This window comes from Trematomus bernacchii, unplaced genomic scaffold (assembly GCF_902827165.1).
Source record: "Trematomus bernacchii unplaced genomic scaffold, fTreBer1.1, whole genome shotgun sequence".
Taxonomy (NCBI): domain Eukaryota; kingdom Metazoa; phylum Chordata; class Actinopteri; order Perciformes; family Nototheniidae; genus Trematomus; species Trematomus bernacchii.
Genome location: NW_022987714.1, coordinates 15,763,360 through 15,777,049, shown reverse-complemented (window position 1 = coordinate 15,777,049; position 13,690 = coordinate 15,763,360). Strand labels below are relative to the sequence as shown.

Genomic DNA, 13,690 nt, shown 5'->3' with positions numbered 1-13,690 from the left:
AAGTGCCGGTCAAAGGTCTTCATTGTTATTTATTGAGCTTTAAAACAAATGAATAACGACGATATAATGATATATAATCATCAAATACACTGAGCCTGTCTCTTTTTCCTCTCTTCTCACAGCGTCAGTGTCTGTCTCATGCAGCAGCTGATCCTGTAATGAGTGACCCGACAGTAAAAATGAACATATTTATAACTAGTTTAGGTAGTTTGAGAGGTAATTAAAATAGCTAAGGGTGATGATCTGACTTGAAGTGTGTGTTTTGCTCCCGCTGCATCACAGCGGCAGGAGCTGCATGTCTCCGTCCTGTCAGATTAGACTTCACTCGCGTTTATGTCCATATCGAGATAAAGATAAATAATCTGAATTCAAGGAGGAGCTCCTGTAGATGTTGCACAAAGAACTGTAGCATGGTCAGTAGCGACTGGAGCACGATGGCAACCCTGCGGGGGAGAGGCAGGGCTATGAAAACGAATGACCGTATAGGCGACTCCACGGCCCCCGTTGGACCCCCCCAGAGCGCTCCGTTCCCAGATCTATCCACCTTTGGACCCGTTGTCGTTTGCGGGGTCTGTTTCTACGTTTCCCTTACGGCGTCGTCGAGCTTAGAGGGCTATACGCATGAGAAATATGCGGATTCAACCCGTTTTCGTCCTCGTGGAGCCGGGTCCTAAGGTGAGACGATCCATACCAATCTCATGTCTGCACACTGAATATGAAACTAAAACCACCAGAAGCTTACCTTAGCAAAACAGTTAGGTTGGATTTGTTGAAATGTAGAATTAAAATCTCTGATAAACATGCTATACAAGTATCTTGTCTTATAAGTATTGATTTGCTATTCATGCTAAGCTAAGCTAACCGTCTGGTGATATCAACTTCACATTTACCAAAAGACATGATAGTGGTATTGATATTATTATCTAACTCTGGGCAAGAAAGTTAATAAGAATGCATAACTTGTCAAACTATTCTTTTTATTGCTTATCTTGCATGTTTGTTTGGGATAATTTCTGTATACATTGGATAGGAACGGCGGCCCACAGGGGCAAACCGCTACAACGGGCCAGAACCCTTTGCCTAGCAAACGCTGCAAATAAACAAACCAAATGTGCCAGGACACATGCAAATAAAGAAACATCTTGACAACAACATCTTGACAACACATGCGCCATATTGTCACTTCGTCGGCTACCGTACATATCCATAAAGACTTCAAAAGCTTATTTTGTCTTTTGCAGATAACTTGGTTTTCCTATTTATGCTAAATGCAGCCAAAAGTGACAAATAATAAGTATTGTCATAATGTATAAGTATTATGAAAGTGGTCTTGTATCCGTCTGAAGTTTTTAGCACTATCCCGGTTTACATAAGTGCAATGGATGAAAGACATGAATGCTAATGTAGTGAGATAATATACTCATGGTAACACACTTTTATATACATGTTATATACCCATGGTCCGGCTGTTCTGTACTGTATACAGCACCTCTGTAGTACCAGAGCAGTATAATGAGGATATGAGGATGTTATTATGTGTACCAAGATTAAATAAACATACTTCTCTTATCATAGCTTTGCCCTGCAATGTCTCACACAACAGTTATACATACACATTGGAGACATTTGTTTCTTTGTCTTAATTTAATTGAGCTAGACAAATCTTTTCCTTTCTGTTTTTTTCACTGAAGTCGAACACTGTAAGCAGTGGACTGGATATGATTTAATTGTTTCAGCACCATTAAGATTTTTAATTAAGTAATTTTAGAACAACCAGCCACCCGTGTACAACTCTGCAGCCAACACACACCTAAACTGAGCAAGGGTGAAAGAAAAAAAGGTTTTTATCTTCTGTACTTTCGCTGCAATCACTTAATTTGATCACACATATGGCCAGTCCCACAACTGCAATTTTGTGAGATGCGTTCATGGTCATAAGAGAGGGATTTGAAAGGTGTCTCAGAATACATACCAGTACAGTTTTGTGTCAAAGCACAAAAAGAATAACGAGGGATTTAGCCTTGTTCTTATTGTTCAGACAATTAACTTCAAATAGAAACACCTATGATTTGAAAATAAAATGAAAATGATAGCATATCACATTCTTGTGTCACTTTCCTTCCTTTGTTTTCCCTTCCTTTCCTGTCACTCCGACAGAACTTCCCCTCTTGTCTCTGTCTCCCTCGTCATGAGGCACTGTGGGGCTCGTTAGCACCGGCATCAGTGATTAAAGACCGCAGGTAATTAGATACACATGACACCATTCTGACTGACTGGTGCTCTGATGAGCTGCCGCCTGGCGATGCTCTCTCACTGCTACAATGTACAAGTTATTTCCACTGTAATAGTTAGACATTAAATCTACTGTATCAGGGTTTAAATCATGTTTTCAGCCGGGTTTCATTCTATGAGTTGATTTGCATTGTTTCTGGGTTATTACTTACCACCACTTCCAGATTAAGTGGTTTACACTCCTTCCGCACAAACTGAGGAAGCCTGTTACATTTAATTCAGCTGATACTTTTGTCCAGAGCGACTTACCATAAGTGCAATCAACCATGAATACAAAACAGCAAGAATCCTGCAAGCTTTCAATAAACCAAACAATTGTATGTGCTACTGCATTTTCCTCAAATAAGCCAAACATTTCTAAGTGCTGTGCTAAGAACAGAATACAGAGGAAACAGGTGGGGTTTCAGTCTGCGACAGAAAATCTGTAGAGTTTCTCTTAACCTAATATCTAAAGGGAACTTGTTCAACCATTTTGGAGCCAGGAAAGCAAACATGTGTGTTTTTGTTGAGGGGAATAGCGAGCCGATTGGTACAGGTTCAGGAGTGTAACGTTTGACCAGATCCTGAATGACCGGATCCATTCACATCAAGGGTAGGCCAGTACCAGTGTCTTTAACCAGATTCTAGCAGCTACCCATCTTTCTGAAAACCTACACTCAGTCTGGCATTACGATGGATTTATAGAGAGAACTGAATACAGCGTTGTAGACGGGACCCAGTTCATTCTTCTGATAGTTGCTCAGTGGCGCATGCAGCCAAAATGGCCTGACTATCGAGAGCAAAAGTACCTGTATTTGGGCCCATAGAGCTGGCGCACTTGTGTTTTACTTAAGCCCCGCCTCCAGTCCACAGCATCATGGCAGAGCTCGTACTGGGTAGTTGATTTAGTTTGAGTCTTACAGATTAAGCTTTCCCAATGTAAGTCAATGGGAAAAGGACTTTTTGGGCCCAATGACATCAGGTACTGACACATCATTTGTAGTACCACCATTTGGCCATTTCAATGTGTTTCAACATGCAGCCTACTTCCTGAGGGCATTACTGAATATCTGGCATAATAAATAACGGTTTGAGGCTCACACGCAGTTTCTGAGAATTAGTTTGACATTTTGGGAAATATGGCAAAATAACTTTTGTTTTGAGCTTTCTGCAAAGAGTTGGGTCGAGTGTTATGTATATTTTTGTCATACTCAAGGCAAGAATTTGAATACAGGTGTTTCCCAAACTGTAAAATCATTCCTTTAAACTTCAAAGTGCTGAGATGTCAACCTTAAAGTGCTGAGACATCAACCCTAAAAACAGGTGGAGGAACAGACAGAGATGTAATCCTTCCTATTTTGAGGAAGAATTCCTGTTGAATAAACCATGAACTACAGTACAGTAAGTGCTCCAGTACGAGCCATCATGCTGTATGTCTACTCTGCACTGCCTCATCTCTCACCCCTGTCTCACCCCGTGTCTGCTACTTGTCAGTTTGTCTTTCTCTTCTCATTTATGCCTTGCTTTCCTCTCTGTCTCATTATTTATGGTGACAGTGACACAGCCAGCACTCTTCATCCAAACCTTTGTCCTCACCCTGCCTCCTATATTTATATCCGGGATCCTTTGACACACACTACCAATAATCCAACTCTCGTAGGTAAGATAAATTACTTGACAGAAATGAAAACAAATCGAAAGTACAAAAAACAAAGGTTGAAGAGTTTGCCGGTAAACAATGTAGATTTGATTAGCGGTTCACACATCCTCAGTTCTGCTCTCTCCAGCTCTCACTCAACACATTCAATGCAGACAGTGAAGAGAAGGAACATGTGGACTTCAGTCAAAAATAATGATGTCTCCATTCAAAGGAGAATATGGCTGCTTAAAAAATGTAGATAGAAAAAGTAACTGAGGAGGTCTTGAAAATTGCCCAATCTAGAGATGCGTATTCTAACTGTAAAATATGTATGTAATGTAGACAACCAATGACAGAATGACATCCTATAATACTAATAATCCATAGTGGCTGGAATTACTGCTGCTTTCCAGAAAACTCAGACATTTCTGAAAAAAAGCACTATGGGACCCACCCAAAGTCAAAGTTCGCAAATATGAAATATGTCTTGTAGACAACATTAAAATATGCTCAGAATTGTCGAAGAAGTATATGTTTATACAAGTAGCCCTTTGGCATCATGAACCTGGATAATTTGGTATACAAATTGACATTCAACCTGAGAAAATGTCAACCGCAGAGTTCTTTTGAACGAAGCATGAGAACACAGTAGGCTACTGAGTGATGATGACTAACTGCTACAGAAAGCAAACTTTGTGGTAACTGGCTACTTGCTCTACTGGCAAGTATTGGTGACAGAGGGCTGTCAAGGTTATCTATGCAAGATTTATAAGAGTCTAAAAATATGAAAAGTAGATTGAGGAAAGGTGGTTATTGGGCAGATACATTATTAACACTAGGATCAAACACTAAGGTATTGGTGAAATAAAAACATCTTTAGATGCTAGATGTTGTTTTCTCTTTAGCTTCACTTCTTATGGAGGTAGATGTAGTGTCAATACCAGGTTTCCCAGATAACATTGGGGAGAGAAAAGCTAAGAAAACATTTACATATCTAACCTTAATTGCTTGACAAAAAAAAGGACTGAGAAGCAATGATACCATTCGCGAAAAAGAGAAGAAACAGAAGACAGATTGAATGATAATATAAGTACAACGAAAATGACTTTCATTAATTTAGCAGTGATACGCTCTGTTTGGCCACACTGAAGCGAAGCAGCTGCACCCTGCTATTTGCTTAGAGGTTTTAAGGTTGTAATTCTGTCTAGTCTTGACAGCACAGATAAACAAGCCTCCCTAAACGCCGTCTGCTTTCTGTCTTTATGTCAAACACTGTGACGATAATTAGCAGATGGCTGATGAGTCACAAGGCGCTAAGCACAATAAATAAATAAACCTACCAACTAACCAATGAGAACACAGATAGAACATTTTAGGTTGTGTTAGTGTTTCTCTAACATGGTGTCATGAAAATGTTTAGTTTTTTTCAATTAAAAGGAAGCGTTGCTACTTTTCAACCGGCATTTAGTCATTGCAATGTGGGTGTCAATGATGTTCGGCTTCCCTCTGTCGGCAAATGAGCAGGGAGCTCCTAACGCCTGGGAGAAAGTCGCAAATTGTTCATTTGCATATACAACCAACATTGCAATGATACAAAGCCAGTTCAAAAATCCACAAAGTTCTGCTTTAATTAGACCAGGTGTGAAAGTCACAGGATTGGAAAAAACTCAGTTCTTAAAATTCAAAAACAACCAATCCCTGTGCAACACGCAAATACCTACAGGGACACGTCTTTGACAGACTACCAGCTTCACTTGTTACTACAGAGAGCAACTGTTAGCAATAGCACAGAGAATGTTTTGCAAACTTAGTAGTGTGCAGGTGTTGGATTTGAACCAAACTCTGGTGCTTTCTTTCATATCCAACCAAAAAATACTGCTAGATATAAATAAATGTTCCACAACGACTAACAGTGACAGCCACTGCAAGGTACAAGCTAACGAGCTAACGAGCTAATGAGCTAACAAGCTAACAAGCTAACAAGCTAACAAAAAAACTAAACTTAGCATTGGGATACGTTTGCTATTTGCCGATTTCAGTCCACAACATATTTGTCTTTTCATGTTGTTAAACCTGGGTTAACAGATCATTAATCATAGCAGAGTATTTTATAAACTTCTATATCCTACAACTTCCCTTGAGACAGACTTTAAAAACCTTGCACAACCATTGCTGACCCACACAGGTTTTTCCACATTTATTACATATTTAAACCTCTCGTGTGAGGTTTACAAAATCACTCCCCGTTTCCTCGTTCACTTCAAATAGATAGTAGTAATGTTGCTCTATAGTGAGCAGTACATCGTAATTTTAGACACTGGAGTCAATTTGATTGTGAGTTATCTCTGACAGTTGATTTTTGACTTATATCCTTTCCAATAGGGTTCGGAAAGTTAGTATAAATTAGCGTGCTTTACATGCCACGGACACTACGAGGTACTTTCTAATGTTGACATTTTTGAAGGCGCAACATTATTGTATACAGAACAGAAATTCCACGCAAAAATGATGGACAGTAAATATAAGCCACTACAGGTTATACATTTGAAATAATCAATAATTGATTGATGTATCAACGTGCATCAATCAGCATGTTTTAATGTTCTGCTTCTGTAAATTATATTAAAAATGTGCTACATTTGACATTAAACGTGACGACTATAAAAGAGGACAGCACCAGGAACCTTAAAATCAAGAAGCTAAATTGAACTCAGCCGAGCATTTACGTTAGTATTAACCTATACTTCCATATTGCATGATCTGACACCTAATTCCACACTACATAGAGTTTGGTGCCCTTGCATAATTCCCTGCATCATTATACACAAGTTCAACAGAGGTTGTTTTGCGTGCTGGTTGACAGTCTTACTTGGCAGATTAAATAAAACAGAGCCATCATCAATGTTATTAGTAACACAGTTTTTTCCTGCAGTGACAATACAACATTACAGCTGTAAAACAGGCAGAAACTCTCAGTGTACACTGAGTAGTGGGTACATACAAATCAGCAGATATATAGGTGGGATAAATGTCTGTAAAACTTGTTTATGCATTCAATTTTTCACGACCAAAGTAGGTAAATGGGGAACAAAAGTAATTGTAGGAAAAAACAATTACGTTTTGCAGCCCAAGAGTCAGGATAAAAAGCATTTTTCATTTTAGAAGTACAATTAAAATGCAAGTACACCTTGATTTCATTTAGTCTGCAGTGACATAAAAAACATGCAAATAGAATAATAACCCAAGTTACTATTTCCTAACATTTCCATTTTACTTGCAAGGATTAAGTATCAAACGGCAGCGGCTCAGTGAACTGTGTCATATTAGAGGTGCTGCTGCAAGTGCAAACAGTAAACCAAGTGCTGTCAAATGATGCAACTATTTCATAGAATGATTGGTGATTGCTGAAAAACAATGTCTTTGAGTCAGGTGTGATAATCGCAAACAACACGCACAGAATGCGCACATACACACATTCAAACAGGCATACTGATACACTTAGAGCACACAGAAAATTATCTGCGATGCATGCAACTTGTATTTGAAGTAGATGTGCTCACACACTAATGTTCACACTCTTTCTGGCTTGCTGTTTCAGCAGCTCGGGAGCAGGAAGGTCTTCCCTGAAATATGTGCCATGAATGTTAAGACAGAACTCGACCAATTAAATATCATTTACTGCCCCGCTGTCAGATATACGACACTCTCCGTTTTTCCTCACTTTGTCTTTCTCTCTGTTAACCCTCTCCCCCTTTTAGACTCTGCCACCTCCCGCCTCTCTTTCTGTCAATCTCCCCCCTCCCCGCACCTTCTCTTTTAACAATTCTCTCTTCTCCCCCTCAGCATCCCCATTCTCCCTTCTCTCGCTCATTAAAACAGTTCTCCGGTCTTCTCCCAGGAGAGAGGAGGAGGATAAAAATAGCTCTTCTTCAGCTTCTGTTCGCTGGCTCTTTCTCTGCAGCGTGCGTTCCATACATCAAATGACTACGTTTCTTCATGATATCTGTCATTCCTTCTTCAATCTCTGTTACTAACTCTCAGTCTCTCCTTTCTCCTGCTGTGATGCTCCTCACCCATCCACACTTATATCTTCCTCTATGAAGACTCTCTGTTTTGAGCAGCAATGGAGAGACCGTCATCGCAAAGTTACACAGCTTCGTTGTGAAAAGATGAGAGCTCTCTGTATGGGATAAGATCGGCATGAAATGTAAATGTTGTTGACGCTACCTTTCCTTTTCTGAGCTCTTGGTAATTAGGAAGTGCAACCATTTAAAATGTTGACAGCTGATGCAACAGCCCGCTGTAAAGGCTCAATCATCTTTTAGAGTAACCCCAGGCAAGATACAAATGCCATGCAGCAATGATGTCAAAGTTAAATCATCTGGAAAAATTGTTTACAGTACAGTATGTTTGCTAGTCTTCTACTTCATTTGACAAATTGATTTTTTTCCTATACATTTGCACACACTCAAACACACACGCACACACACTGCGACTGTACTAACAAGAGCTGGGTGATCAATCAATTCGTTTTTTCATTTACGATTTTGGATTTCAATGATTGAGAACAAGATAATGGAGATTACTGCGCCCCATTTTATTTTGCATGTTATAAACCAGCGCACCTCGCCTTTTCTATATGTGAAAGCGTAGCACCTTTGCCCATTTTGGTTGAGATATTGACTGCAATATGTGGAATGAAGTTAACTAAAATGTTAATCATAGTTTTCAGTAGCTTCTCGAAGTGAACTAAAACAAATATTAAATATATATGTTATTTAATACTAATTTACATTTAGAATTGTCATGTTTGGTAGATTTCATAAAGTTTTGGAGTGCAACGTTATCATTTTTTTTTTCCACACACACACACACACACACACACACACACACACACACACACACACACACACACACACACACACACACACACACACACACACACACACACACACACACACACACACACACACACACACACACACACTGGAAGAGCAAATGGCCATCTGGCTGCTATGAAAGCGCATCTTTTTTATGCTGTTTCCTCATTAGTTAAATCCTTTTAGTCAACGGCAGAGTGATGGGATAAAAGAGGAGAGAAGGGGAAGGATAAGAAATAGGAAAGATAGATAGAGGAGGAGATGTAAGGGAAGAAGAGAGAGGAAGATGAAGAGATAGATAGAGAGAGAGTATCAGTACGTAGATGCCAGAGGGTATAAACAAACCGCTCACTGGCAAAGCTACACAGCAATATAAACTTTCCCCTTCTGAAAACACTTTTAATGTCCCAACATGCTAAAAATACAGCACACTGCCGCAGCAGCTCAGACTGCAACAGAGCTTCATGCTGAAGAGTGTTCCGCTGCACAAAGCAGAGGAAACGCATCTCTGACTATCATCTGTCTGAAGACATTCCCAAAGAGGCCAAGATAGTTCAGGAACAGGTTTGTTTGTTAGATTCGCCTTTGGTACATGTTTGCCCCTGGATGCAAAACTACAGATGCAAACTGTATGAAATAACGGTGAGCAAGTATACGCACAATTCCAAACTGGAATGCCGCCATTACAAATCTCATTACTGACAGAATGTGCCTGGATTTTTGAAATTGCACCAAAATGAAAGCTCCAAAACATTTTTGGAAACGTCATTTTGCATTTTAATTTCCATCAGAATAGACGACAGACATATAATACAAATACATATATTCAAGGCTTTTCTGTCATTCTAGCAAGGCCGGAAATGACATGAGAAATAAATCAATTCTAATAAGAAAATGTTTATGTTTAGTTTTTAGTATTTATCTGTTACAATTAAAATCATGGTAAAAGGCTCAGGAATCAATGGTATACAAAGAATATCTATTGATTTTTTAGTAAGTCTTTTCATTCTAGATCGGTTTTCTTTTAAATAATTAAATAATTTTAATAAGGCAAGTCATCTATAACCTGAAATGATAGTGTCTATAAGAATACATTATCTGTCTATCAATATATATATATATCATTATACAGTAAATCCCAGAAAGAACTGTAATGGATAATGTTCAAGGTATAACATTTTTTATTTAATAAAGACAATTAATGAATTCACTCACCATCTTTGTCAGCTCTTCTGAATATCTGTGAACAGAAAGCAAGAAGGTGTCGTTAGTATCATTGAAGGTTTTTGCATTGACCTGTAAGAAGCAGGGAAAATGTACTTTCATATATAGATACATAGATATAATGAGCGTATATCACGGGTGGAATTGTAGTTACTTTTCACAAGTCATGTATCCCTCCGCGTCTGACAAAAGCTACAACCGTTACAACTGTTACATTACGTCCGTTACGAAACTAACTAACTAACAAAGCTTAAGATGGAAACATTTAAGGTTAACTTCGACCTCCGGGGGGGTCTTACTATGGAGGAGTGGATTGAGGAGTGCCTATCTCCAGAAAAAAAGCACCTAAACGACGACATGCAGAGCTACGTGAAGAGCAGGTAGACCAACTGGAAAAGTATCACCATTCAAAAGCTTTCTGATGCGGGTCTTGAAACAAAGCAGAGAAATGATGACCGTTAGTGGCCACAGGTGCGAAAGCTCTCTCCAGAGCTACTGGAAGCCGAATCTCGGGGACCGGAGAAAGTGGAGCAACATTCTCGCCACGCCAAGCAACAGCCTAGAACAACCTCAACCTATACAAGTAACCACGTAAGCCATTCTACTTTGCGTTGGGCCGAACCACGCCCCTTAACTGTGATATAATGACCATATACCACGGCCTGTCGTGAGCTATTGCTTAAACAACACCTATACAAATCAAAGGGTTTGGAAAGTGACTTAGTCTGTGGTGGTAGTTACATGGGGTTGACATACAGTAGTAATACTAACTCCTTCCATTTTTCTGTAAACATTGTATTTATCTTATCTACTTCTGAAATCACTTTAATACCCATCACGTTTTATCACACAGTGCTGGAATTAAAGTCAGCGAATATTAGCTGATTACGCATGCAGTGACCAACGAGCCATGCAAATCATCTTGGCTGCAGTTTTTGACAGGAAACACACTTACGCTTGATAGAGTTTTGCTAGCCTCAGGAATATCCCAAGACAGCTTATTAAGCAACTGCTAAGTAGTTATCAAGGACAACGTTATTGCTTGAAAACAAAAGGTAGAACGTGCTGTACATCATTGTCAACAGCTCCCCCTTGAAAAAAAGTATTTTGATGGCTCCACTAAGAATTCACATGCTTCCATTGTTTTGTTTCAGTTGACTCTCATAAGTGAGAAGTTGTTAAAGAGCTTGGTAGGAAAAGGGTTCTTTAAGTTTAGGTGCGATTAACTTGTGATTTTGTTCCATCAAGACCCCATCTTGCATCCCCATTTGACAAATCATTAGCTTCATGGCAAAATTGCCTAAGTCTTGAGATATCTGCCTAACTCTACTCTCCTAACACTGCTGATCCCCGTGCATTATTGCCTATCAGGCATCAGAATGCTTTTCACGTTCCAAAATCACTATCTAAGTCATCTCTTTGACTTAGCCATTTTCGACGCTACATACAAAGATGGCGTCCACCATGAAAAACAAGGCTCGGCTGACCACAAGTGAAGCATTAGCTCTTCTCTTTGATTCAAGAGAGAAAGAAGAATGGTCAGGAAGTAACACGGACACCGGGCGACAGATTGAAGAAGAAAAACAGGAGTTAAAGCCTCCAGAGCAGCTCCTGATTCATTGACAGAAAGAAAATAAAGTGTTTTCTTAATTTTCTCAAAACCTTCAAATAGGACTTAGACAATTATACTATGAAGCTAATTAAATATAATACTTAAAGGAAACCTATCATGCTATATTTAAATGATATATTGTAGGGTCATACCTATATAAGGTATATTTATACGTTTCTGTTTTCAAAATACCAAACAGATCATGCATTTTACCCATGCCTCATTTCGCTCTATGTGTTGTTTGCTGTCTACGGGTCTGATTCTGCTGACCACGCCCCCCTGCAGGAGAGGTGAGCCGTGCTCTGATCAACTGCTGGGCTGTCAGAAGAGGGGGAGAAAAAGAGATCTCCGTGTTTTATTATATAGAGTCGTTATTAATTAGTTTTAAAGCTCAATAAATAACAAAGAAGACCTTTGACCGGCACTTTTCTAATTTTATCCGGAAGATTTCAACTTTAACGGACATCTTGACCGGCGAAAGGAACTGAAACTGAAACTCTGCCGCACGGTCCCCTCGTTCCTTGGAAGAGGCGGAGAGGTGGGTGTTTGTCATCTGCTGGTGGACTAACCGGAGAGAATTACAGTGCTTGCCTCGACGGGGAGGGATTGCATTGCAGCGAGAGCAAACGCTTGCCTCGGGGAGGGAGAAAAAAAGCCACAGCGGAGAATAAACAGAAGGGTAACCATGGTAACCAAGTCTTCTTCGCTGCTTTTGTGGCAGACTACAGTGCCACTTACAGGCCTGGCATATGTACTACAGCGTCTCCAGCGCTTTCGAATGGCAATGGCCGTGGCTGTCTCCTCCTGATTGGTGGAGTTGGCCCAATAGCCGTAGCGCCACCGTCCTGACGTCAGGACAGTGTTCAAATCTGGATCAGTTTTTATCAGATCCGTTGCAGCCCCTTTTTTAGAGATTTGGGTATGGAGGAAAATAGAGAGGGTTGTGTTTTCTGACACTTGGTGAGTTCCCTGGAACACCGGGGACACATATTCATGTATAAAAGACGTACAAAAGTGCATTTTGCATGATAGGTCCCCTTTAATTTGAACTAAGCAGAGACTTTGAAGCGCTCTAGGCTTGAACCTAGGACTTCTTGCACCCACAAACTAAAAGCGGCATGTCTTGCAAGACTGCTCATTGTACCATTTCCCCAGCCTATACTGCTCATCCATCCACCTATTTCCATCCCCTATCCAGGTCAGGTCATAGTGGAACCAGACTCAGGCACAGTCACACAAGTTGCTCTCCTTCACTTCGGCATCCTCCAGGTCTTCTTAGTGACCCCGAGGAATTCCCAGAGAAGATTGGATATGTACTGTAGTACTTTCAGGATTTTTCTAGCCGGGCACTGGGGTCTCATCCCAAGAGGACGTGCCCTGAATGCCTCGCAAGCATCTTAAGTGGTACCTTCAACATGCAGGCGCAGCAGTTCTTTTCTCACTTCCTCTTATGAATATCTTAGCAGCTTTACCGTCCCTAAAGGTGATCCCAGACATCTGGGGTAAGGAAGCCATCTTGAAGGCTGACATATATCAACAAAGCTTTGGTCATGCCTGACATTCAGAACACAAATGTACATCCGAAAGATGGGTCTTTGGTTTTAAGATGAAATCTGAGAAGTTTCATGGCTTTACAACCTATCAACCATACTTCTTTTGCGTGATCACAGATCTACAGTAGGTTGTTGGATCCATGGATTGAAACTATGGGTATTTGTAAATGTTGATAAGTATGTAAATGTAGCTTGTAAATATGTTGTATGATATCCTCTATTGTTTTATGTTGTTTTATGTTTCATGTGGAACCTAACTGCTGCAGGTCTCCCTTGAAAAAGAGATCTATGATCTCAAGGGACAATCTGGTTAAATAAAGATTTGAAATGAAATGAAATGAGAGTCCAGAGTGCTGACCATTACGGGCCGTCTCCACAGCAGCGTTAAAAAAATCTTGGAGGTGGGCGTATCTGAAGCTTGAGGATTTTTTGCGAGCAACCAATCACATGAATCTCCCGTCCGGGACATACGAAGCAAAAAAGCCTGAAGTAAACTGGATATAAACTCCCC

The 13,690-nt window shown here is 40.1% G+C and overlaps 1 protein-coding gene across 1 annotated transcript in view; it reads right to left on the bottom strand.

Moving 5' to 3' along the window:
• Positions 1 to 13,690, bottom strand: part of necab2 (N-terminal EF-hand calcium binding protein 2) — a 141,160-nt gene that overhangs the window by 122,045 nt on the left and 5,425 nt on the right. The window contains exon 2 of the mRNA XM_034142112.1: positions 10,006 to 10,030. Within this exon, the coding sequence (XP_033998003.1) occupies positions 10,006 to 10,030 (25 nt within the window). The remainder of the gene's footprint in view (positions 1 to 10,005; positions 10,031 to 13,690) is intronic.